This window comes from Pongo pygmaeus, chromosome 17 (assembly GCF_028885625.2).
Source record: "Pongo pygmaeus isolate AG05252 chromosome 17, NHGRI_mPonPyg2-v2.0_pri, whole genome shotgun sequence".
In the NCBI taxonomy this organism is placed as follows: Eukaryota; Metazoa; Chordata; class Mammalia; order Primates; family Hominidae; genus Pongo; species Pongo pygmaeus.
In genome coordinates this window covers 59,676,039-59,701,020 of record NC_072390.2, presented here as the reverse complement: position 1 = coordinate 59,701,020, position 24,982 = coordinate 59,676,039, and the positions used below count along the sequence as shown (strand labels likewise).

General features: G+C 41.6%; 1 protein-coding gene across 2 annotated transcripts in view; it reads right to left on the bottom strand.

Annotated features, from left to right (window-relative positions):
- The window catches only part of SETBP1 (SET binding protein 1), a 383,612-nt gene that overhangs the window by 28,012 nt on the left and 330,618 nt on the right, over window positions 1–24,982 (bottom strand). For both annotated transcript variants that reach the window (XM_054460266.2, XM_063653620.1), the window contains one exon: window positions 1,512–1,682. In XM_054460266.2, the coding sequence (XP_054316241.2) occupies window positions 1,512–1,682 (171 nt within the window). The remainder of the gene's footprint in view (window positions 1–1,511; window positions 1,683–24,982) is intronic.

Below are 24,982 nucleotides of genomic sequence, written 5' to 3'. Positions count from 1 at the left end.
CCCCATTCCTTCAGGGCAAGAGTTTTCAAATGGCTGGAGAGAACACCATTTCCAAGAGATGTTAGGAGACAGTCCCAGAAAAAAGGGTTGTGTGTTCAGATATGATTGTGTAATTCGGTGTCTCCCTCCTGCAACCTCAAAATGCACATTGGTCAACGCAAGGCCCTGGAAAGCCCTGCAGGAAGGAACCAGGGGTAAGGCAGCAGCTTCTCCTACACCTACTTTTCCATGAAAACATCCTTTATCACAAAACACCTACTAGTATTTTGCTGAATTCAATTAGGGAAGTGTCATTCCAAGTGTTTCTTTCTGTTATTTCAACTGGGCTCATTTTCTAATCACCAGTGATTTCCACGAAGGAGGTAGGTATGTAGACAAGTTGAGTTCTTTGCTCAAAGCAAACTGCTAAATCGAAAAATGAATTTGGACTAAATATTAAGAATGAGTCTCTTCTTGGGTTTCTAACAGGCCTTTCTAAATACTGCAATGTGCTTGCCACATTTACATTAATATGTTAATTCAAGAAATATGTATGTAACATTGTCATGCTGCATGTCAGGGAGATAGCAAGAATATAAATTGTTGACTCTGCCTCTGAGGTATGTGCAATTTTGTTACATGGGAGAAGTTGCAGTCTATGAAATGATGGGAACTGCATGGTAGAGATTCTGGATGTCCTGGAGGAGCTGTGACTAGCTGGGTTTTAAGGACTTGTAGGATGTGATTAGGAATTGAGTAAGGCTGTCTCCAAGCTCAGGTGTTAAGCCAAACCCAAGGCCTGTCTTCCTGGAGGCAGGGATGAGCTTGACACAGTGGAGGTGGGCACAGGGGCTGGTGGGAGGCACTGTGGGGAACAGACGTGGAAAGGACCAGGCTGTGGAGAACTTGAGATATCTAAATAAGGCGTTTATATTTTATCCACTGTTGGCGAGGACTCTGGGAACTACTGAGAAATTCATCAATTCATGGGTAGAAGGTATTGATGCATCAATAAATCAGTGATTACTGTCTTTCATCCCTGATGAGCAAGGGAGGCAGTGAAAGGCACTGGTTGAGAGCATGGGCTTTGGAATCCTGACTGTCCACAGGTTCTTGGGGCAGGCTTCTTTACTCTTAGCTTGCTCTTCTGAAAATGAGGATACAAGTGTTTATTTTATGAGTTACAAGAAATAACATATATAAGGCCCTTGATGCAGAGATTAGTAATTCCTGAGGCTTGATAAAGAGTGATTAATAATGTTAGCATTTAGTTACTACTCAGTGGACCCATATTAGAATAAAGTGAAGAGCTTTCCAGAGTACCCACCCTCCACATTCCCAGGAGATCTCCTTCTTTTCTCAGATCTCCTCCCACTTCAAAGAGCCAGTGCTGAAACAGCTCCCATGTTCAGAGTCTACAGGAGGATGGCAAAACAGAGAACTCTTACCTGTATTCAACAGGCCATTCTCAGTGGGCTTTCTCCACATTCATCTTGCTTGGGGTGAACCCAAAGCATCTGAAAAGTGCTCACCTGCATCCGACGTTGCTGCAGATGCAGCAAGGAGAGATAACACTGGGGCTGGTGGAATTGTAACACTGTCAACTGCGGCTGGCTTCTTCCTGGTCATCATGGTGGGCACTGAGCCTTCGTTCTTACTATGCACTGCTGTCTGGTCCACTTTTAAGTGGGGACTTGGCATCCCTAAAAAATAACAACCCCAAAGTTTTCAGTCACTTTAAGGGAACAGGAAGATAGACAACATGTAACCTGGACATGATCTGAGGAAATGGTCAAATGATTTGAACACCTCCTGGTACAACAAGAATTAAATTTAAAAATGCTTAAAGAGAAAAAATAGCTATGACTGGTTTTGCTTTTGTGGCTGAAGTTAGGAGTGATGTCATTCTAGGTTGGCTGCCTGGAAGTGGTGGGGTCACAGCATAGGCCTAATGAAGCAGAATAATCCATCAGGTGCCCCTTTGCCTTCTGAGGATGTACATTCCCATCTTTACAGAGGCTGTGCTGTGTGCAGCATGAAGGGGAGTTCAGAGTGGAAGAGACATGGCTCCCACCCTAGTAAGACTTCTCATCTCATCCAGCTGGGGAAAGAAGACTGAATGAGAAGGAAAAATTGGACAGCAAGCTCCTGCAGGCTTGTGTTTTACTTATCCTAGGTGTTTGGGGAGTTCTAAGGATGTAGAGATCAGTGTTGAAAGAAGTGAGGAAAGACTCATGCTGAAGCTTCAAGGATGAAGGAAAGGCATTTTCGCTAAGGGCATAGGCTAAGGCATGGGTGGGGAGTAAACATGATCCAGATGAGGCCAGCATGCCGAAGGTGGAAGACGAACTGTGGGGATTAGTGTGTCATCAACCTGTAGGGTAAGGAGAGCTGATTTGGGGGCCTTTGAGTGTCTGGTCATAACAGGCATCATATGTCATGTCATGATGATGCTGAAAAGCCTGAGGAGTCAGGAGGTGCCCCTGTAAGGGCCTAGAAATTTCCTATGTAACAAACAGTAAGAGCTATTCTACATTCCCATTTCCTGAGCTTGAATCTAGGCTCTGCAACTTTCCAACTCTGTGATGAAGAGCAAGTTGCTTAATCTCTCCAAGTTTTAAACTTCTTTACTTGTAAAAATGGGGTGGTGATGATACTACCTTGTAGGGGCTGTTGTGAGCATCCAACAAGTCTATCAATGTAAAGAGCTTAGAACCATGCCTAGTGCATAGTCCGTGCTATAAAAGTGCTTAACATTATTATTATCCCTATTATTGCGACTATCATTACTATGACCTGCTGCTTCCTCAGAACCAATGGTAACCAGCAAGCAAAGGGTCAGTTCTTCTCCCTGACATGACTAAGAATATATGGGTACCTTCCCCCTGGCCCCAATGCGAAAACAAGGCTCTCTAACTCATTCAAATGTAAGTCAAGTGGCTAAGGGTATGTGAATCCATTTCAAATGGTTACCTATTCAGTTTCTTCATCTGTAGGCTACATAACACTAACAGCAGCAACAACAAATTGGGCCTTACCATATTGGTTCTTGACTCATTTTTTCTATCCCAACTAACCTTAGTGATCCAGTCCCCTCCCAGAGTAACACTATCTCACATAGTGAGATCAGCTTCTCTTGGCCCTCGTGGCAACTCTGTGAAGCATGTAGTGTGGATATTACCATTTTCTCAATTTTACAGATGAAGAGAACACATTTCTAAAAGGTTAAAGGAGACCTGAACTCACTCATACAGCTCTTAATGTCAAAGCTGGAAGTTTCCAGGTAGCCGGACACTAAACCCAGGGTTCATATTGGTCCACCTGGCCAAACTCTAATACCTGATCATGACCCCAGTCTGCCGACAGCATGTTTCATGCTGAGGATGAAGAGGCCCCAGTATCACACCTGGATAAGGCATCTGTAACTACCTAAGGAAGACAGTCATGCTGACATTTACCTCCTTCCTTCCTCCTATTCTCCGTTCCAGTCTCTGAAACTCCCAGTTGTGACACCATGAACAAAAATGCCATTTATGCTTTTCTTGGAGTTTATATTTCATAGCACTTTGAAGTAGGAGATAGGCAAACATCAAATTCTATGATAGACAGATTGCAAGGCACAACCATCAAGAAACTAGAAGGTGTAGCAAGTACGTATAATATGCCTTGTTTGTAAAATTTGCAGGTGTGCTCATCATGGGCTAGGTACAGACATATTTAAAATGCATTCAGAATCATCTGTAAAGCGACACATCCAAATAGGTAACAGTGGTTATTCTGAGGAAGGAGAGCTCAGAGACTGTTAAGGAAGAGGGAGTGTTTTTACTTCTTAGCCCCCCCCCCCTTTTTTTTTTTTGAGACAAGAGTCTCACTCTGTCACCCAGGCTGAGGTGCAGTGGTGCAAACTTGGCTTACTGCAACCTCCACCTCCTGGGTTCAAGCGATTCTCCTGCCTCAGCCTCCTGAATAGCTGGGACTACAGGTACTTGCCACCACACCCGGCTAATTGTTTGTACTTTTAGTAGAGACGGGGTTTCACCATGTTGGCCAGGATGGTCTCGATCTCCTGACATCGTGATCTGCCCGCCTCGGCCTCCCAAAGTGTTGGGATTACAGGCGTGAGCCACGGCGCCTGGCCACTTCTTAGCCTTCTTTATTGTTAATATTTAAAAAACCCACAAACATGTATTAAACTTTTCATTCCTTTCAGAAAACAAACACAGTTTGGAAAATGTCCAGAAGCCTATGGGCACTGGGGCAGAATGACTGAGGTATTTTCACAACTTGGCTGCTAAAAAGTCTGATAATGGGCAGAACAGTCTGATGAAAATTTCCCATTTTGGTACACTGCACCACCATGGCATTCCCATCGAATGGATGGAGGCAGAATTTCCATGGAACACCTCAGGAAATCTAAGCGGTCAGATTTCTATTGCATAACAGCTCCTCTGGAAAAATTCACTGATATGTCATCTTTATACCTGTGGACACAAGTTGGGAAGGTAATTCTTTGTTCAAATTATGCTATGCTTGGGTCATAAAGGCCATAAACAGGATTAGCAGTCAGATATTTAACTCTCACTTGGGAATAAACGGAGTCAAGTCACTTTAGTTGTACCCATTTTTATGCAAATGCTCACAATCCAAATTAGTCTCAGTCCACATCAATTCATTAGAGTTGATCCAATCAGACCTCTCATGGGTGTACTTTGCTACTCAAGTGTTCATGTTACAGAATACACTAAAAGTAATAAAATGATATTTAAAACATTCTATAATTTAGATGGCCACTATTAGCTCTCTTGAAAACCCTAGATCCTTTAGAATTTTCTACATTATAGTATGGCTTTCTAGTTACCACCCAATGATTTTGAAAACAAATTAAAAAAGAAAAAAAAAAGCCGGACATTTTTCTCAGCCATTTTTGGATTTTGAAAGGATAATGGAAACAATCCTAGAAATAACACAAGCAAGAATATTAAGTAAGCTTTAAACAAAGGCTAATCTATGAACACTTATTAATCCACAAAATCTATCTGAGGGCAGAGGTGTCAGGAGACAGTGACGGGGTACTGGTCCTTGGGAGAGTGCATTGGGCAGGCTGGCCACTGGAAGTCTCTTCATTACCCTTCATTCCAGGTGGTGACTGATATTCTATGATGAGCAAAAGCAAAGTTGGGGGTGGGGGTGGGCATTTGAAAAGTTTCTTCCCAGCATGAACTAGGCTTCTATCAACGGGAGGGAGATTTTTGATGCTGGAGGGTGATCATAAAGAAACCCAGATTTAACCTTGTACTAACTGGACCATTGAGATGTAGCACCACTGCTTACACAGACAATCTGTAATGCCACTGGTGTGCTCTGGGAAGGGATCACTGTCTCAAACTCAGAAAGTAGACTGTATGGAGAGCACCCTTGGTAGGCGTGTTCAGAGCATCCCTAAACCCCAGCACGAGACAAACTGCACTGAAGATTGCCTACTTGGAGGCCAGTAAGTTTTTAAAAAGGAAAATAACAATGCTAATAACTTTGTGGATCCAACATCTGTTCTTAATTAAAAGACACAGCCGGGAGGAAATACAAAAAAGTTAAACCTATAGGAAAAACATTCCGCTAAAACCTATTGACCTCTGTTGATAATTTTTTTAAAAAAAAGTCTCTGAAACTGTGCTGTAGCCTATGTAGAAATAGTCACTCATTTTCAAAGGTAATTTCTCATAGACCACTTATCCCCTCAAACCTCTACCTGCACACCGTGTTTGCATTAGGGACTTGATTTATGGATTCCTGCTCCTTCGATGCAGAAGCTGACTTCCTGTTGCCTTGGTTACTTGGAGCTCAGTTCAAGGTTAAACTACTCCCAAATCAAAATCAGTGGCAGGCGCTGCATCTAGCGGCCAGGTTATTGACTGCCCCAGGATGCGAAAAGGTCAGAGACCAAAGCATTGTTTACTACCTTAAGGGTAAGTCAATAGCTTCAATATTTCGATTCTGTTTCTTCCGAAGTAGTAGTTGCTGCTCAATTACCTCTTCCCCAGGTTGCTCAAGGTCACAGAGGTCACGAAGGAAAAGTAGGGTCTATGGTGGCTGACTTTTCCAGGATCCCTTTAATGAGCTCTGCAACCTTGGATAATAAAAACCAGCCTCACCTTAGAGAAGCTGTATGTTGTTCCATGGTTTATAAAGCTAGTTATCTACTTTATATCATTTCTCTACAGGAAGGAAAACAAACAAAAATCTTTGTGGGATGGCTACTATTTACTACCCTTTCCTAGATAAGAAAGTCAAGGGGTTCAGAGAGGTCATCTGATCTATCTAAAATCACACAGCTGTAAGAGGTGGGATGATCTAGATTCTCTGATTCCCAGTTGGTTCTTTGTTCTGCATAGTTTCTTCAAAATAAAAGAGGCAATGGAGTCATCACCAAGGGACCCATATGTAATTCATTTTGTAACATTCGCTGCAGAGCACAGTATATCTGGCAGATAGTATGTGATTAATATAGGCTTGTTGAACAGTTTAATTAATTTTGTAATTCTAAGATTTGCAGATGTAGATATTTCATGGTGACAAAGCCCAGGCTGGCATGGTGGAAGAGGCTGACACCACTGGGATGGTTGGTCCCTTTAGTCATCTTCCTGGCTCCCTTTACACTGCAGAAGACAGATTTTGGCTTAGACTGGGAGTTATATTGAGCAGTTAGTGGTTTTTAAGCTTGCAAAGAGCTTTGATGTGCATTATGCTATTTGTCCCTTGCAGCATCCCTGTGGATGCCAAGAGGCAAATGGTAAAACCCCTAATTTACGAACAAGGAAATAAAGGCACAGAAGACCAAGTGATTTGCCCAAGCTCACATATCATATGTGTGGATGAAGCGAAGCTGAAATCCATGTTTCTTGACTTAATTCAATGTTCTTTCTTTCCCTATAACAAACAGACTTTTGGGTAAACCAGTAAATGACATATTTTTCACAAGGAAAAAACTACTCTTGAAAACTTGATAATAATTCCCTCGCTAATATATTGGTTGTCTATTCAGATTATTCTATTGTTCTTTTTTCTTGTTTGCAAATGAACTTCATTCATGGCAATAAGGGGAATCGACATTACAGAATAAAGTGAATCAAGTAATAGATACCCGTAGGTTTTGGGAAATAATATTTTTTTGTGCCAAAGTCAATAAAAATTTTATTTTTAAATATGGCACTGGTCAAAACAATTAAAGGCCCTTTTCCCCAAGATTTACATTCTAATAATTTTTGTGTAGCACAAGGGTATCTGTGGCTTTTTATAAGGGCAATGAAAGAGCCTAAAGCACTTTTTAATCTGCTACTATTTATATGACATTTTTGGGTGAATTAGAAAAAGGCAAATTCCAGGTGAATACAGCTCCATGGACTCAGAGCTTAGCAAAGAGAGGGCACTTCTGGGCAAATTAGAAAAAGACACAGCTTTCTGTGTGCACATGAACCCCAGGGTCTCATAGCTTGGGGAGAGGAGCACAGGATGGATTTTAACCCCATTCTCCCCCCATGCCAGGCACCTGTGAACAGCAAACAACCTGCTTAATCAGAGGTGGTGACCCTATCAGCATTAGTTTTATGTCAAATGAGTTTTACTTCATTCTAGGATGAGTGAAGAGATGAATGAAGGAAATTTATCATCATCACCTTCATTCTAAGATAAATTTCACCTTTTAGGATGAAGGTTACTCTTGGGCAGAATACTATTTACTGAGTCTAGAATAAATCATTTGGAATTTAACAATTATTTGAGAGTTGACTAGCAAAACTTGGAAGTTGTGATCTCTGTCTTCACAGAGATGGTTTAGAAGTGGAGAGGGGGGTAAGACAGAAACACCTATAAAATTGATAAACCAAACAACAAAGGAAGTCCAACGAGTCCTTCACAAATTAGGAGGCAAATGAGATCTCAATGGGATCTGAGGTGACCTCTTGCTCATCCATTTATTATTTCAATGTTTATTAAGAACCCATAGGTGACAAGCACCATCAGGCCTCAGGAACTTGAGTCCTTTCCGAACAGAGTCAACCATCCGCTCAGGAAGATACACACGGGTACAGAACTCTCAATATTAAAAGTTGGGTAGAATTCCACAACTAGAAGCAGAAGGAGGGCCTGCCAGGGCTGGAAAATGACCAGAGCAAAAGCAGAAATTACATTTCTTTGTGTAGCTGCAAAAAGAGTGCTTTGGATGAGTTGTAAAAAAACAAATACTGAGCTATGCCTGGAAAGGCAGCTGGGAAAAATTAAAACCACATCTTCTTGTCAGGTAGAGTTCAGGCCTCCTTCCCATTTGTCGTCTCACCATCCTGAACATACTTCTGTAACAGAATATACCTCCTGTTTCATACTTATTTGTTCATTTCTCTGCCAATTTTTCTAGGCAATTGCAAAAGTTTTGGGGTTACAAACCATGTCTCACTTCCTGTTGGTTCCCCGGCACCTAGCTTGGTAGATACTAGGTACTTACAAATGTTAGATGGACACATCTATCATTCTAGGCTCAAACCTTTTAGGAAACTGCACTAACTACTTTAGCCCACATATTCCTCTATTCTAAAACTCTTTTTTTCCATTAAAGTGTATATAGTATACATGCTATAAAATATAGCAAATAGGTAAAGAATATATTCTCTAGAGTGAGACTACTGGTCTTACTAGCTGTGTGATCTTGGGAAAGTTATATTAGCTTTCCATGCCTCAATTTTTTCATCTGTTAATGAGGTTGTTGTGTGGATTAAAGGAGTTTACATATTGGGGTAAACAGAAAATAATGTTTCCCCTCCAAAGCTGTCCACATCCTAATTCCTAGAACCTGTGAATATGACAAAGGTAAATTAAGATTGCAAATAAAAATTAATGCTGCTAATCAGCTGACCTTAAGATAGAGCAAGTACTCTTAATTATCTAGGTGGTCACAATACAATCACAAAAGCCCATTCAAATGAAAGAAGGCAGAAGAGAAGAGTTAGTGAAAAAGAGATATGATGACGGAAACAGGGTCAGAGAGATGCTATGTTGCTGGCCCTGAAGACTGAGGAAGGAAGTCATGATCAGGGAATGCAGATGGCATCTAGAAGCTGGAAAACAAGGAAATGGATTATCTCCTACAGTTTCTAGAAAGAAATGGAGCTCTCCTTGATTTTAGCTCAATGAGTCCCATTTCAGACTTCTGTCCTCCAATACTGAAAGATGATGCATTTATGTTGTTCAAGCCACTAAGTTCGTGGAAATTCGTTATGGCAGCAAGAGAAAACTAATGCACATGTAAGAACACTTCCTTTGGTGCCCATTTATAGTAAACACTCAATTGTGTTAACCATGATTACTTCTTAGCACTACACTTAGTGATTGTCTCATTTTAAAAATTCTTACGTATGTTAAAGTTAAGTGTGTTCCCTAAAAGATTTTAATTCCTAGAAAGCAGAGACTTTATATTCTTTTCCTGTATCTTGCTAGCATAAGACTCATCCAAAGAAATTATTCAATGGATATTTATGGTTAATATCTTATATGAGAGAGAAATAATTTGCTAATATGAAAGTTAAGAGATTGAAATTGTGAGGCATTGGGTTATTGCAAGCTCTTCCCCATGATTGTTAGATGAACTTGGACAAGACTTGGAATCTCATTCTGCTTTGGTTTCCTTCTGGTCAGAATAAATCACTATTCTGATTCTGAGCTTTCTAGATTCAGAGAAACCACTATACACGGTCTGGCTAGTTCTTGCCTTCTTAATTCAGGAGTGCAGAAATAGACTGAGAAGATAACATTTTTGTTCATTAGAAAATAATAGATTTACATTAAAGAGTATTTTACTCTATGCAGTAAATTCTAATGATGCAGAAGTCACTCTCTCTCGATTCTATAGTGGAAAGGTTATGCCAGCTCAAAGGTGTTTTCTAGAAGTGTCCAATGACATCATTTAGAATGGAGAGGTATTAGACATAAAAATTGCAAAGAGGAGACATCCCAAGTTAAAGGTTTTAATTTTTCTGCATCTCCAACATCAGATTCTATTCTTCCCAGGTCAGTGGTGGTGGGGGAGGGAGAAGCACATATATACACACAGAACCCAGCTTAAAGTTCATAGATATTTTTAAGCTCAGGTTAGAATTCTTGCCCAAGTTGGTTTGTACACACACATACACACACACACACATGCTACAGAAGGACAAAGCACAGATAAACAGAACCAAACAAAATGCTGATGTAATTGCAACCATGCTTTAAAAAGTGCAGAGACAATAGGGTGGTAACTATTCTCTGAAAAGTATAACAAAGGGAGTTGCAAAAGGTACTAACAAGCAAAAAAAACAATGCATACATGTAATTAAGACCAATATAGTAGTACAATGTACCAAGTATGCACGTTACATCCTTGGCAATCAGGTAGGTTAAGACTTTATAGACATAAAGCATGTTACAGGCTATTGGTGAACATATTGGAGCTTTGGTAAAGTAAAATCAAGATAGGTTAAGGGTGGAAGAAAGCTAGTCCAGTCCTTCCTGGGTATCTGAGTCCCAGAAAGGGGATGTGACTTGCTGTGCCTAGTGTCACATACAGAGGGTGGCAGAGGCATGATTCTGACACTAGTCATGTCCTTGGATCGTCTCAGGCCAGCATGCTAGCTTGGTGCTCAAAGGTTATATTCTGAGACTTCAAGAAACCAGTCTTCTTTTACTCCTGGTGTATGCTTGTTATGCCATACTCACAGCATGGCTTAGAAACAGACCAAGCCAAAAATGCCAGATGTGATACAAGCTATAGGGCCATTGTCTCTAGAAGATTCTTCTCTAGATTCTTCCTAATGTGAAGGACTTAGTAATCAATGCCAGTTAATATAAACATCTTTTGTAGTGTCTTCCTTTTTACCTCTAGAGCACATAGTCGCAGAGCACATCTGCATGGTAATACAGATCTCAATGCTAACTGGGTCACCTTATTTGCATTTTGATTACTGCTTATTTAGAAGCCACATTGAAAAAAGAGCTTGATATCAGGAGCTTAGTGCATGCGTGCACATAAATATATGTCTAAACAGATAAATGCACATTTACTGGCTTGAGAAAGATTAGCCCAGCATGTCCTCACCTTTTATGGACATATCTGTAGAAATTTGGCCATGTATTGATGTTGGGATTATAAATAAGGTTATGGAATATAATTAGTCTTCTCAGCAAAAGATCACCCACTGTACATGGCTTGAGAAATCAATTCAGCATACATTCCCCTTGTTAAGTAGTCATGTCTTTTGAGATGAGAAAGTTGCATTGTTTTAAGTGCTTTATTGGGTGTCCTTTCTTCAAACCACCTACTTTATTTCACTGTTTGAATTCCTCCTGTAGAATACAAATACATAGTGATTGTGTGCAGGCATGCACATGTAGATACAGAATGTGTGCTAGAAAAGCTCTCCTCTTTGCAATAGAAGTGAAAAAAAAAATCAGAGAAACTCAGACCCATCATTAGATAGATCTCCTAATCTTTACCTCTAGTAGTTCAGTCAGATGAGCTAATACCATGATGATGGCTTTGAAATCTCTTAGGAATTGGATGAGGAGAAGCGATAGTGATGAACTCCCAGCTAATAAACACAGAGTGCTTATTTCGGCAGAATGATCAATTTCTAGATGTCCTGAGGCTTGTCTGATACAGTTGATTTACTCATCCTCGCTTACCTCACTAATAAAGCCAAAGTCCACCATCAGATTACAGAGGTGCCTGGGATTTCTTAAAGGGGCAGGAGAAAGCCAAGGTAGTATTCATCACCTCCCTTTAACCATCTCTGAGCATCTGCAGCCCTTGAAACCCCAGCTGCCTTCCTCGGCTGATACTCTGTACTCAATAGACTTTGGGCTAGTACAGTAATACAGACAATTAATTTGTTATCTTGTTAGTGGAAATTTAATGCAATGATCTAAAAGAACTCTTACATATTGTGATAAACTTCAGTGCCTCCAGGCGGCTCCCCTCACATTGGGCTCATTTCACATCTCATCCATTATGTAAATGAGATTTGGAAATAGTTGAGGTTCACTAATGTAGCTCAACTCTGATGGATTGGAGAGAGCCAGTCCTACTGAAACTAATGAGGTTAAATGCATCTCAACATTTCTTTCTACTTGGTTGATTCTGTAAGCCCCTGTTTAAGAAATGGATGCAGTGCATTTCTTTCAACCCTCCTCTAAGGTAATTTCACTGTTGCCTGGCCCCAGAGTGGTCCAAAGTAAGTTTGATTTGGATGATGTCTGTGTTGGTTCCAACCACTGCATTGTGCGCAGAGCTAATGGACAGCCTGTCATTACACTGTAGCAAGACTGACGAGTTAAGATAAAAGGGAAGTATTTTAATAGTAACTGTATCTGAGAAGGTCTTTAGGTCATCCAGAGAAGAGTAGTGGGAAGTTTACAGAAGTGTACAATGAGGATGAAGAGCCCTCGGTGGGGCTTGAGCTAAGAGAGGAAACTGTCATTGGGGAGGTTTGGAACTGGTAGAGAGATATTGCCTCTGAGTCAAAGATTCACAGACTGCTATGGAGGCAGAATGCTATTAAAAAAGAAAGAAGCATTTCAGGAAAAGCAGCCTCACACTATTATTCAACATCATGGAACCAGAGAGCTGAGTACAGGATGCTAGTTTGAATCAAAAATCTTATTTTTTGATTCTGAACTGGCATCTTGTCTCCAGTCTTTGAAACTCCCATTTCTCAGCCTTCCAAATGAAATCCCTAGTACAGAAGTCCTTACTCTTTATCCCTGTCTCAAGACATAAGAAACAGCCTGTGAAATTGTTTAGTCTTTATTTTAAAGGGGAGAGAGGTTAAGAGGAGGAGAGTAAAGCAAAGACATGGAGACAGAAGCATTCTGTGTAAGGATCAAAATCCAAATATGTTAGTCAGTAATTGGGAAATATGCCACTTATAAGAAAAGGAGTTTTCAGCTAGTGGATAAGGCCATGACCCTGCAGCCAGACGGTCCTTGGTTTAAATCCCAGCTTTGTCACTTAACTAGGTATTTGACCTTGTTTAAATGATTTAACCTCTTAAAGCTTCAGTTTCCTTATTTTTTAAAAGTGTAGTAAACCTCCTACCTCAGAGGGCTATCATAGGGATTAAATGAGATAATGCCAATAAAATGCTTAGCAAAGTGGCTGGCACAGAGAATATGCTCAGAACAGGCTAGCCAGGAACAAAGCCAAAGAACTTTGAATATTTAAAAGGCATTTAGGGTGGACACTACCAAATGCCTGATTAGAGGGTTGCAATTTGGATGACAGGTTGCTGGCCAACGAATTGCTCCATCTCTGCCATTCTAACTTTGAACTCTCTGAACGCTGGAACCCCAATAAGCCAAGTTTTGTCATCTTCTAAATATTCAATTTGATGCTACATTCTCAATCAACTGCTGGTGGTTGGCTATAAGGAAGCAGTTTTGTGCACGTCTTAATTTATTCAGCAAAAGTTTCAGTGCCTACTGTGAATACAGCAACTCCGTGCCCTTTGGGGGACTGTAAAATATAAGAAACAGTCTAGTCTTTGGGTAGCCGAATATCCATTTGATGAAACAAGATGCTGGAACAAGAAATTTAAATAAAAATAACAATCTCCCCTGAGCCGAAAAGATCACCCATATTACCTTCCATTGTACCTGGGACCACACTAGAGATTTATGGAGGTGAATTGAACTAGCATATTCTAGCACAATCATTAAAAATGGAATTTATTTACTATATATCTCAGATACAAACATAAATAATTGATCTGGTTGATTAAGAATCAGAATTTATGTTAATATAGATACCACAGTAAAAGTAACAAGGGAACCAGTATGATAATTTTTATGAAAAAGCAGCATTTCAAAACTGTTAAGAGGATAAGCTCTGAGCCCACATTCTCAGTGTTCAAATCACAGTTCTACAAGCTACTGGTTATCTAGGCCTGGGTAAGTTATTTAATCTCTCTGTGCTTCAGTTTACTCATCAATAATAGAACTAATAGTAGTACCTATCCCCCAGGCTTACATGTGAGCCTACTAAGATACAAAGATACATTTCTATCTTCAAAGTGCCAGAGGCAAACATGTAAATGCTAATTTTATTTATTTTTATTTTTTGAGATAGAGTCTCGCTCTGTTGCCCAGGCTGGAGTGCAGTGGTGCGATCTCGGCTCACTGCAACCTCTGCCTCCTGGGTTCCAGTGATGCTCCTGCCTCAGCCTCCCATGTAGCTGGGATTACAAGTGCCTGCCACCATGCCTGGGTAATTTTTATATTTTTAATAGAGATGGGGTTTCATTATGTTGGCCAGGCTGGTCTCGAACTCCTGACCTCATGTGATCTGCCCATCTTGGCCTCCCAAAGTGCTGGGATTACAGGCGTGGGCCACCGTGCCTGGCCTGTAAATGCTAATTTTAATACTCTGTGAGAAGGATCACAGGCTCAGGTGTAAGAGCCATGACTACTAGAAGAATGAGTGACCTCACTGTTGGGGAGGAAGGACATTACTGAGAAGGTGGTTGCACTCAGCTCTTATTTGGAAGCATTCACTGAAAGGAGACGAAAGACTTTCCAGGAGGAAAGGCCAGCCAGCACAAAGGCATGAAGCACACACAGTACAGCATGTTTGGGGAAACACAAGAATTCTTGTGTGGCCAGAGTATGGGTTTCTGGGGTGGCCAGGTGAAGCAAAACAGAAGACTGGGCTCAGGATCAGGCAGGGAATAGTGCCTGGAGTTTGAATTTCACCTGTGGGTCATATGGAGTCATGAAGGATGTCTATGTAGAACCATAAACACTCAGCCATGGAGAAGAGGTGGTTTGTTCTCTATGTGTCCAACTTGGGACAAAATCTGCTCCTAGTAGGTTTAGAGAAGGTGGCCAAGCGATTTTAAGACACTTTTGAATCACGGATAGAAACTGAAGTTTTGATATGGCATGGTTAACTCGTGTGCCCTACTGTACATAATTCCCACTTGCCTTCCTTTGGTTTCCTTTTCTCTTCCTCAACCTTTATTGGACAAATTCTACATTAGAAGTTTCTTTCTAGGCACTATGAGGGAAACACTAAGGAACAAGTTACGTTTTTTGCTCAGAAGACACCTAAACCCATGCTCAAATGATTATTTTTGCAAATCAAATCTTATTTGATTCATTAGGACAGCTCATGTTTAGAGAAAGCTGGAGAAGAGGGCTTAGAGAGAGTTATGTTTTCAAGAAAGTAAGACCCTCCCTCTCTAGTATATGTATTCTGCAAATGTGAATTTTTATATATTTGCTCTGGGGTTTTCAATTTTTCTTCTTCCCTTTATGAGTTGTGTATTTGACATAGTTTTAAAGGACTTCATTCCCAGCACAACATTTCCTATTAATGCTCATTCTCCAATTATGAAAAAGCTTTGAACACACGAAAGAAAATGGGAGGTTTGGGAAGAGAAGAGAAACAACTGAATAATAATGACAGGGAGTGAACATTTCATTGGTGGTCTAAGAGGACAGATATGCAGATAGAAACCATACAGGCAGTTTAACCAGGAGAGCAAGATGGGGAGGCCATTAGACCAGGCTGGGGTATTAACGTCAGTTCCTAAAGAAGCAGATGCATTATAGATTTAAACTGTGGCATCCTAATAACTGATTAAAAATAGTCAAAATAGATGATAGTTGGCATACAGACCCAAAACTAAATTGTTTTACTAACTTCAAATTTCATTCCTTGTTTAATTTGTAAACTGAAGTCAGTCCAGTAAGTTATAGATACCACTGAATTGATATGTGTTGTGATATTCATGTATTTATTCATATTACCTATTTATTTGTTCAACAGATGTCTATTGAGCAACTATATTGAAGAAGGATGTCTGCCAGACCTTAGTAACAATGCCATTGCAAAACAAGATAAAGACGAAAAGAATTGGTATAATAATCAAGAAAGGGCAGTGATGATTACACTCTAACTAAAGACAAACCACACATATTGAATTTCTGACCGCTATAGAAAGAAGAGTATTGAACACTGAGATTAGTTCAATATACAAACACCCCACATTTGTGGATAGACATGCAATAAAGAACAAAGCACATTGCACTGACATCTGGAAAGTTTTGCACACTGGCCCAGTGATTCATTTACAGACCATGCTGGACAGGGGCATCTCCATACAGAGGTGAGTTCAGGTGTTCAGTGCATGGTTTATGGTCATCAAAAAAAACTGCATGGTGAGAGGACAGAGATTCAGGACATGGGATTTCCAGACTCACTTATCTTTAGCTCTATGACTTTGAGCATGTTACTGCTTTTTGTCCTGAGTTTCTTTATGGCCTCTAATTCCTTCTGATTCTGCATTTTGGGTAGATAGAAGAGTTTCCTCTGCTCCTAAACTGTAGGAAATTCACCTGGCCACCTTAAGGGGAGATCTGAGAGCCAAATGTGGGAAACATTCCTATTTTTTAGAAGATAACAAAGATCTCATTTTTTCTTTAGATAAACCAAATAAAGTATAATGGGTTTTGGGCATGGAAAGGCCTGGAAAACCCAGTTAGGTCCAGGCTTGTCTGGGTGTTTCTATGATGTAAGTGTGGGTGCCTCATAGTAAATGTGACTCAGAAGGACATGCCCTAGTGTCGCCTTTGAGGAGAAGCCACTTTTTTTTTTTTTTAAGACAGAGTCTTCCTCTGTCACCAGGCTACAGTGCAGTGGTATGATCTCGGCTCACTGCAACCTCTGCCTCCTGGGTTCAAGCGATTGAGGAGAAGCCACTTTTTAACAAAGTCCCTCTGGTTATTTCAGGACCAACTAACTGTCCACGGCTGAAGACCAAACAATTATGTGAGTAACTTTAAATCTCAACCTGCCACAACCCTGGGAGGTAGATAATACCAACCATATTTTATATATAAGGAAAATGAGGCTGAAATGTTCAGAAGCATTCAAAGGTCTCACAACTAAATGTTATGAGGAATTTGAACCCAAGTCTCTATGGTAGGTGCTTTTTCTTAAGCAGCTTTCCTTTCCCATGGTCACTGGAAATACAAATTGACAATTTAGTGTGTGGACTCCAAAAACCGGCAGAGAGAATGAGAGGTGTTTTTTATGCATGTCCTTTAGGCAAAGGTGTAGAAAAATAATTCTTGTCAACAAATGGCTTGTTTCTTAATTCTGTTTAGTTAGCCCTGGGTTCATGAGGTAATGGCCTAATGTGGGATTAAGAAGTTGCAGAACCTGATGAAAAAAAATACTAATTCTGACTGAATGTGAAATTAGGCCACAACTATGGAAAATATCCATCTACTCAGAGCTAAAAAATAACTGTCAGGTTTGACAGGAACCTGAGAATTAAGCTTCCCAAAGAGAAGAAAGGAAGCTGAAACCAGGATTCAGAGAGCAAATGAAATAGTCAAGAATTGCCAATGAGGCAAATGCCAGACTTTTAAAGAGATTTAAAAAAATTACTCACAAAAAATGATAAATACATGAGTCAATGTATGTTAATTAGCTCAATTTAGCCATTCCACAATATATACATGTTTCAAAACAACATGTTGTACAGGATAAATATATATAATTTTTATTTGTCAAGTAAAAAGAAATTCCCCGACTGTATTCCCCAAACCTGGAAATTATTACATTTCCCAACTAACAAACCTGACAGTAAAACATTATTTTTTCCAGCCTTGGTTATGTAATATGTGGAATGTGTTTGTTTTTAAAAGTACCATTTTTAAAATAATCAAAGTTATCTGAGGGCAGCCCTTTTGTCGAGCCAAAAATGTGCTTGAAGGACATCCAGCCTAGAGAGTTCCTGGGTTCTAGGCTTGAGCAGGTGGAGGCTTTCTGTCTTCAGTGGTGTCATCAAAGGCTTGTCTGTTATTGAAGACATGGTGGGGTGGCAAGGCAATGGTTTTCCAGTGTTTGTTTGAAAATCTCTCATTAGGAGTTTATACTCTCCTTCTCATCTCTAGATCAGTGCCTCCTCTCCATTGTCCTAGGTTCCTTCCTGCTCATTCCTATCAGGAGCAGGTAACCTCCCTTACTCAGAACTTCCACATCCTTGACCTTGCAGGGGGCACGAGCCTACGCCAAAGCTCCGTAAACTTTGCTTGTAATCAGTTTAATACTTAGCCACATGACATTTCGAATTCATAGAATCAATCAGATACATCTTTAACCACTGCTCTGTTTTGAGCAGAAAAATTAACTTAAGCCTTAGATCCCCTGTCTGTAAAATGGGAATAAAATGAGATATCTTAAGGAATTTGTTGTGAGGCTTAAATGAAGTAAAAATCTATCCAGTACATAACACATCACCTGGCTCCTAACTAGCATGCTGTTATTTTAACATTATTACTATAACACATAACAATCCTGACTTCCCAATAAGATAATTAGTAAGTTGAGGAAAGAGACAATGTCATATATTTCTCATATGTTTCCAAGAGCGTCCACCCAGCAAAGGGTTAGTGAGAGGTCACGTGATCAACACATATGTGTTTAATGGAAGTACACAGTGTTTGGTAAAGGGCACAGACAAGAACAGCTCAACACATACAAAACCACACAACTAACACTACGATTTGAAATGAAAACAAGATGGTAATTTTTCTCAGTCTGCATAAGGAATGTTTTACAAGTCTATAAATATTATAAATAAGAGAATTCAATTTTTATGATTTGAGGATTCACAGTAGAAATAAGGGCTATTTATTATTCCATTTCCCATTTAAAGAAAGTGAAAAACAGAGGAGGTGTTTAACTGTGAGTGTCTTTAATTCTGAAATGGAGGGTCAGATGTGGTAAGGGAGAATCACTCAAAATCTATAGCCCAGATGTTAGAATCTCAGACTGTCAGGACTGGGAAGGATCATTAAGTGGATTCCAATATTCCACTGATGAGGAAACTGAGGCTCCCTGAAGTCACACTACGTTGTTGGTGACACTGTCCCAACCCAGACCTCTGCACCCTGGTCCTCTTACCAACTCACTGAGAGCAGCCAGGCCTTTCATGTGATTTGCCTGCCCAGGTTCCTAACTTTGCAGTTTCTTTGCTTATTTTGCCTAATGACTGTGAAGGCCCCATTAGGGAACGTGCTAAAGTGAGGTAGGGATGCAGTGTGGTGGGCAGACTCCTGCAGAGCAATGTGTGATTTGCTTTTGAGAGTAATTCAAAGACAGGAGGAACATATAGGGGCTTCTGACATCAATAGAAGTCACTGGTCATAATGGAAAAGATCAGACCATGGTTTGCACTTTAAAAGAAAAAAATTAGGTGGTGGTATTCATTAGTAACGAGGCAGCACTTGCCAAAACATTGATAGATGGGGTCTTTACAGCCACCTCTTTGTCTCTGTCACCAGTGGAAAACCATATCCCTAAAATTGCCCTTCCCTGCAATGGTCCCTTCCTTTGGAGGAGTTTCTCAGATGCCAATCCATAATGCAGCTAAATGTTCACAGTGGGCACAGGACTTTGGAGTTGCAGGTCCTTAGAGCTGGAAGGGGGTCTTAGTGATCATTTTTCTGCCGAAAGAGGCTGGGGCCACCCAAGGGGACACATTTTGCAGAGTCCACAGTTTTGCCCTATGTTGGCCATATTTACTGGAGGGTGGGGTCTGGAGTTGGGTGCCTCAGGTCTGCTGTCAGCCAGTTTCATCCTCCTTCCACTCCTTCTGAGAAAGTGTGTCGTGCCCAGACCACCTTGGCCTGGGTCCCTCTTCCTGTTTTTTTCTAGCTCTCCAAAGCCTGGAGCACTGGCTGTGTGGTTGTGGTGAAAATCAATTCAGAGTCCTTTTATCTCCACATTAAGCCTCCATAGCCAGCTGTTTTTATATGAAGTCCCCACAGGCTGGGCCCGGTCTAGTGACCATTTGCAAGAAAACAAAGGAAGAGACAAAAAGGCTGATGATGGCAGTTTTTAGAGGTGGGTACAGCAATTCCAACGGAGGGGGAAAAATTAAAAGATGGCCCTTCCACGCAGCCGTGAAAGGAGACGGAGGAGTCCTTCCTCTCCTTGAACAATAAAAGCCTCCTGCTAATTTTTACCAGAGTCGGCTCTGAAAACCTGCCGTTGACTGTGAGTCACTGGCCCTCCGGGGAATAGGAGGTGGGGAGGTGGGGAGGTGGGGAGGTGGGGAGGTGGGGAGGTGGGGAGGTGGGGGTGGGGGTGGAGTGAGAGCTCTGTGTGTGTGTGTGTGTGTGTGTGTGTGTGTGTGTGTGTATGCGCGCGCGCGCACGCGCGCACCGATGTGTATAATCTCACAGTGCCCAGAGCCCTGGAGATCCTGGAACACTTCAGTAGCACAGGCCAGATTCATTAAAAACCCTGGCTACAGGCCAGCAGTTAAAATTGAAGCAGCATATTTATTGCATTTTTGTTCAAATAAATCTGAAAACGTGTGAATCATATTCCTTGGAGAGATTGGGAGAAGAAGTAAACAACATCAGGCTAATACTTACAAGCCGTGGCGGAGAGAGAACAAAGATACAGAAGGTTCCGCCGCGACAGGGAATTCTGCGGGATGCTCCCCCTTCCTAGGTGGGGGCTGAAGGGGTCCACACTCTCCCCCACCACCTTCTCTATGGGCTGGGTCCTGACCTTGGTGTCACTTTAGGGCATGGGCTCTGCTCTCTTCCCTGGGTTTCTCAGTTGCACCCTGGCTTATCCCGCCCCGCTGTTCTAGACACTGTGGCTGCCATCCTGCTTTCTAATGGCAGCTGCAGAAATTACATTCAATTATGAGTTTTCCTAAAATAGTGTATAAGGGAAAACCTCCCCCACCCTCACCAGCCTAGTTCATATGAAATTCAGCAACAGCTCAAACTAATTGTTTGCCTCTAGAAAGCAAAATAAAGTAGCTGGTCAGTTCTATCATGCATGGGCTGTATTTTCTTTTGTTGTTTGGTTTCTTTCAGTGATGCTAGGGTGGATTGTCGGTTTAGGAAGGAACCTCCTTGTGGGTGGAGGCTGCATGTAGGACTTTTGGCTTCAGTTTTCCGAAGTGTAAAATGGTAATGCTTCTTCTCAGATGGTAACTATGAGGACTGAATACATGTGACATCTTGTAAGAGCATGTAACTCAAGAACAGAATATCCCCATGACTAAATGTCAAATCTCTTATCCTTCTCTCTGTAAAGGAAATGATTTATGGGCATATGTATGTCATACTTACGATCTATTTTTCTCTGTTCACCCCAAGATAGTTTCTATAACACAATTTTGCCACTGACTCCCTCCCTCATTGCCTTTTATCACACATGTGCTTGTTGGTGTGAAACATTGATAAAGGTAGATGCACAGGCATAAAATGTAATCTAATATTCTTCTCTTACTTCTCACAAACACATGTTTGTGAGATGTTTAGACATCTCTAAAAACCCTCTGACCTTCTGCCAGTTTTATCAGGCTTAGGGCATGAGTGGATGTTTGGAGGCATGCTGAGGGTCACCCAAGAAAGGCAGGTGCATGTCTGTTATATTTTAAGGCCCTGCGAAAGGTAAGTGTGCTTCTAAGCACCTTATACCTATTCACTGTAGTTAGGTTCTTAGGTGAAGATTTCATGGTGATGGAGGTAAAGGCAGATCAAGACCTAGGCAGCAGTTGCCAATCCATAGATCTGGCAGAGGGGGCAGGTTTCTGAATTGGGGCCAAAATGTGAGATGGCCTGACACACCTCACCTGATGGAACAACCCATCTTGCCCAGACCCTTAGAGTAAAGAGTAGAAATATGACTTTTGAGAAGTTGATTTTATTCTAGTACCTTGATACTTACTCCATCTCAGTGTTGAGGCTGCCCCTCTTCTGCTCTGGCCAGGTTTGGGGTCATTCCTTTCTACTCACTGTGCCTTGGACCCTGAAAAACCTAGGGCAAGTTGATCTAGCTCCAAGAACATCCTCCCCAAGCCTTGGCATTCTTGGCACTGATCAGGAATCCCCTGACGTCGAGGCAGAGAGTCCAGAGCAGGCACCCCACTGGCTGTTTGAAGCATGCATTCCAGTTCCTGAAACTCTTTATCTCACAGCTGTGCTGGTAATAGGTATAGCCAAGACTTCAATTGCAGGTACATCATGCTAAGGCACTCTCTAAGACCTTTTCATGTATTCTTTAATTATTAATTATTATTATTTCAATATCATTTAATACAACAAGCCTATTTTTTGGAGCATTATATTCATTCCCATTTTATGGAGAAGGAAACTGAGGCACAGAGAAGGTAAGTGATTCACCCTTTATTACTTACCTTTAGTAGGTGGTAGGGTCAGATTTGGAATGCATGCAACCTGGCTACAAAGTCTTAACCACTAAACAATGCCATACGGTCCTTGTTTTTTGACCCTGTCAAGAATTAGACATTGAGTTCCCTCGATGTTTTTGTTTCCTGAGTGTGTGCCAGGAGGAAATTCAGCAAGCCCTCCCTAGGCCAGAGCACTTTCCCAGTTAAACAACAGCATATTTATTAATTTATTCCATTCTGCATGAACCTGTCTCTGGCTGTATGGGCTTAAATTGAAATGCGCTGCCCTGATCCAACAGCAGGAGGATGTAATCTGAATTATTTCTCCCTTGCTGGGGAATGTGCCCTGAGTCACCAGCACAGATTCCTCCTCCTTTGCTTCTTTCCTGCAGGGTGGCAGGTCAGAGCTAGAGGAAGTCTGTGGCCCACAAACTAAACCAGACCTAACTAGATGGCATGGGCTGAAACCGATTCCTCCGGTCTCCACCTCTTTGCTATGGACAAGCTTTCCCTAAGAAGCTCATCTGTTTCTTAATGGATAGGCACAGGCTGTTTTACTATCTCCCTCAGCCTACATTCTGGCTGCTGATTGTACAGCAGGCACTGGCTTTCCACAGCCCTCCCACCTTGGAGAATTTGAATCCCAATGCTCAGTGATTCATTTTGCTGTACTGTCTCAGAATTCAGAATTTTTTTTTTCTGCCGAACATCCTTTGCTTGTTGAATGAAAGAGTGAATGGATTATTGAATTAAGGCAGAACCTGAGAAGAAACCAAGTTGTTTAAACACATCTGTGTATTCCCAAGTGTCTTGGACACCACATGCCTTTTCCTGAAAGTAAATTTAAAAACATAGCAGAAAGAAACATGGTGGGTGAGTTTTGTCTGTCAACCACAACCATCAGAGCTTCAGACTTCATGTCAGGATTGGGGATGCCTGGGAACTGACACAGGGCACAGCTGCTCAGTGGCTGCTGCTCAGAAACAGTCAGGGCTGGGTGTGGTGGCTCATGCCTGTAATCCCAGCACTTTGGGAGGCCAAGGCAGGCGGATCATGAGGTCAGGAGTTCGAGACCAGTCTGGCCAATATGGTGAAACCCCATCTCTACTAAAAATACAAAAGTTAGTCGGGCATGGTGGCAGGCGCCTGTAGTCCCAGCTACTTGGGAGGCTGAGGCAGGAGAATTGCTTGAACCCGGGAGGTGGAAGTTGCAGTGAGCCCAGATCACGCCACTGCACTCCAGCCTGGGTGACAGAGCAAGACTCTGTCTCAAAAAAAAGAAAGAAACAGTCAGATATAATCCTAAATGGTCTGTGTCTGTGTCTAAGTGGACTCCAGCTCTACAAACAGGCCTTTGTTTGTTTGAGAGCAAATTCCCACTGGGCTGAGGCAACCGGATTTTCCTAGCATCCTTCGTGGTGTGTTATCAAAGGTGGAGCAGGTAGGCAGGGTGGGGGCCAAGGAGGTGAGCTCTGGGTCCCCCCATGTTATCTCAGCCTCCAGGAATGGCAGGAGGCTGCAGGGCCTGGGGCGGGCACAGACCCAGCATCCTGCTCTCTACTGTGCAGACATCCACGGAGCTCAACCTGGAGTTCGTGTGAGGTGGTCGTGAGCTTGACAAAGCCATCACCTTGCCTTTCCTAAGTACTGACTCTACTCCTGTCGCCTTCCAGGACTGCAGTGCCAAGTGTATTATGCATGTTTTTTAAAACATTTGACTAAATCTAGGAGTTACAAAGTATAGCTTTATGACATGGCTATACTGTGTAATGGTGAAGTCTGGGCTTTCAGTGGTAATTTTTCATCCTTCATCCCTCTCCCACTCACCTACCCTTTCAAGTCCTCAATGTCTATCAGTCCACAATCTATGTCCATGTGTACATAGTATTTAGCTCTTGTTTATCATAGAGAACAGGCAGTATTTGACTTTCTGAGTTACTTCATTTAAGATAATGGCCGGTAGTTCCATCCATTTTGCTGCAAAAGTCATGATTTTATTTTTTTATGGCTGAGTAGTATTCCATTGTATGTGTGCATATATACCACATTTTCTTTTATTTTCTGTATTTTATGATGCTTTGACAAATCCTGCTGATCCTGGAGAGATGGCTCCTCCCAGGGCTGGTGAATTCCTAGAGCTAGCAAAGGACTCCCTTGAGAATGCATCTTTCACATACAAAACAACCAATCCAGAGCCCACATCTACCAACCACTTCCTTTATGAGGCTCTCACAGGATGAGTCACTATTCCCCACACTAACACCACCCCAGGGCAAGGTACCAGACAACTGGGGGCAATCTCTACACCCTGAAGGCCCCTGAAATTATTCCAACTAGCCAATCTGAAATCCGCCTCCCCAGCCTCCCCGATTCCATCCCATGATAACCACAATACAGGTTTTTGTCCACACTTTCCCTTCATCCTTTTGCCTCTTGATTGACCTAGTTCTTCCCCCAGTGGCCCTGCCTGGTGTGCCATGCCTCCTGTTCCCAGGAATCCTGTGAGTATAAAAAACTCTTCCTTCATGACAGTCATTCTATAGATGCATCTCTTACCATATATGATTCAAACAAATCCTGACTGCATTGTATCACACCAGGATTCTGTCTGTCTCTCTTCAACTCCCCTGGCTCAAGCCTGGAGAATTAAGAAGAAGTCCCTCTTCTAACACTTCTTGAGCCCTCAATATAAGGTAAGATCTTTATTTTACTAGGATCTTTTCTTTTTTTAAAGAAACTTCTCTAGTTTCTCA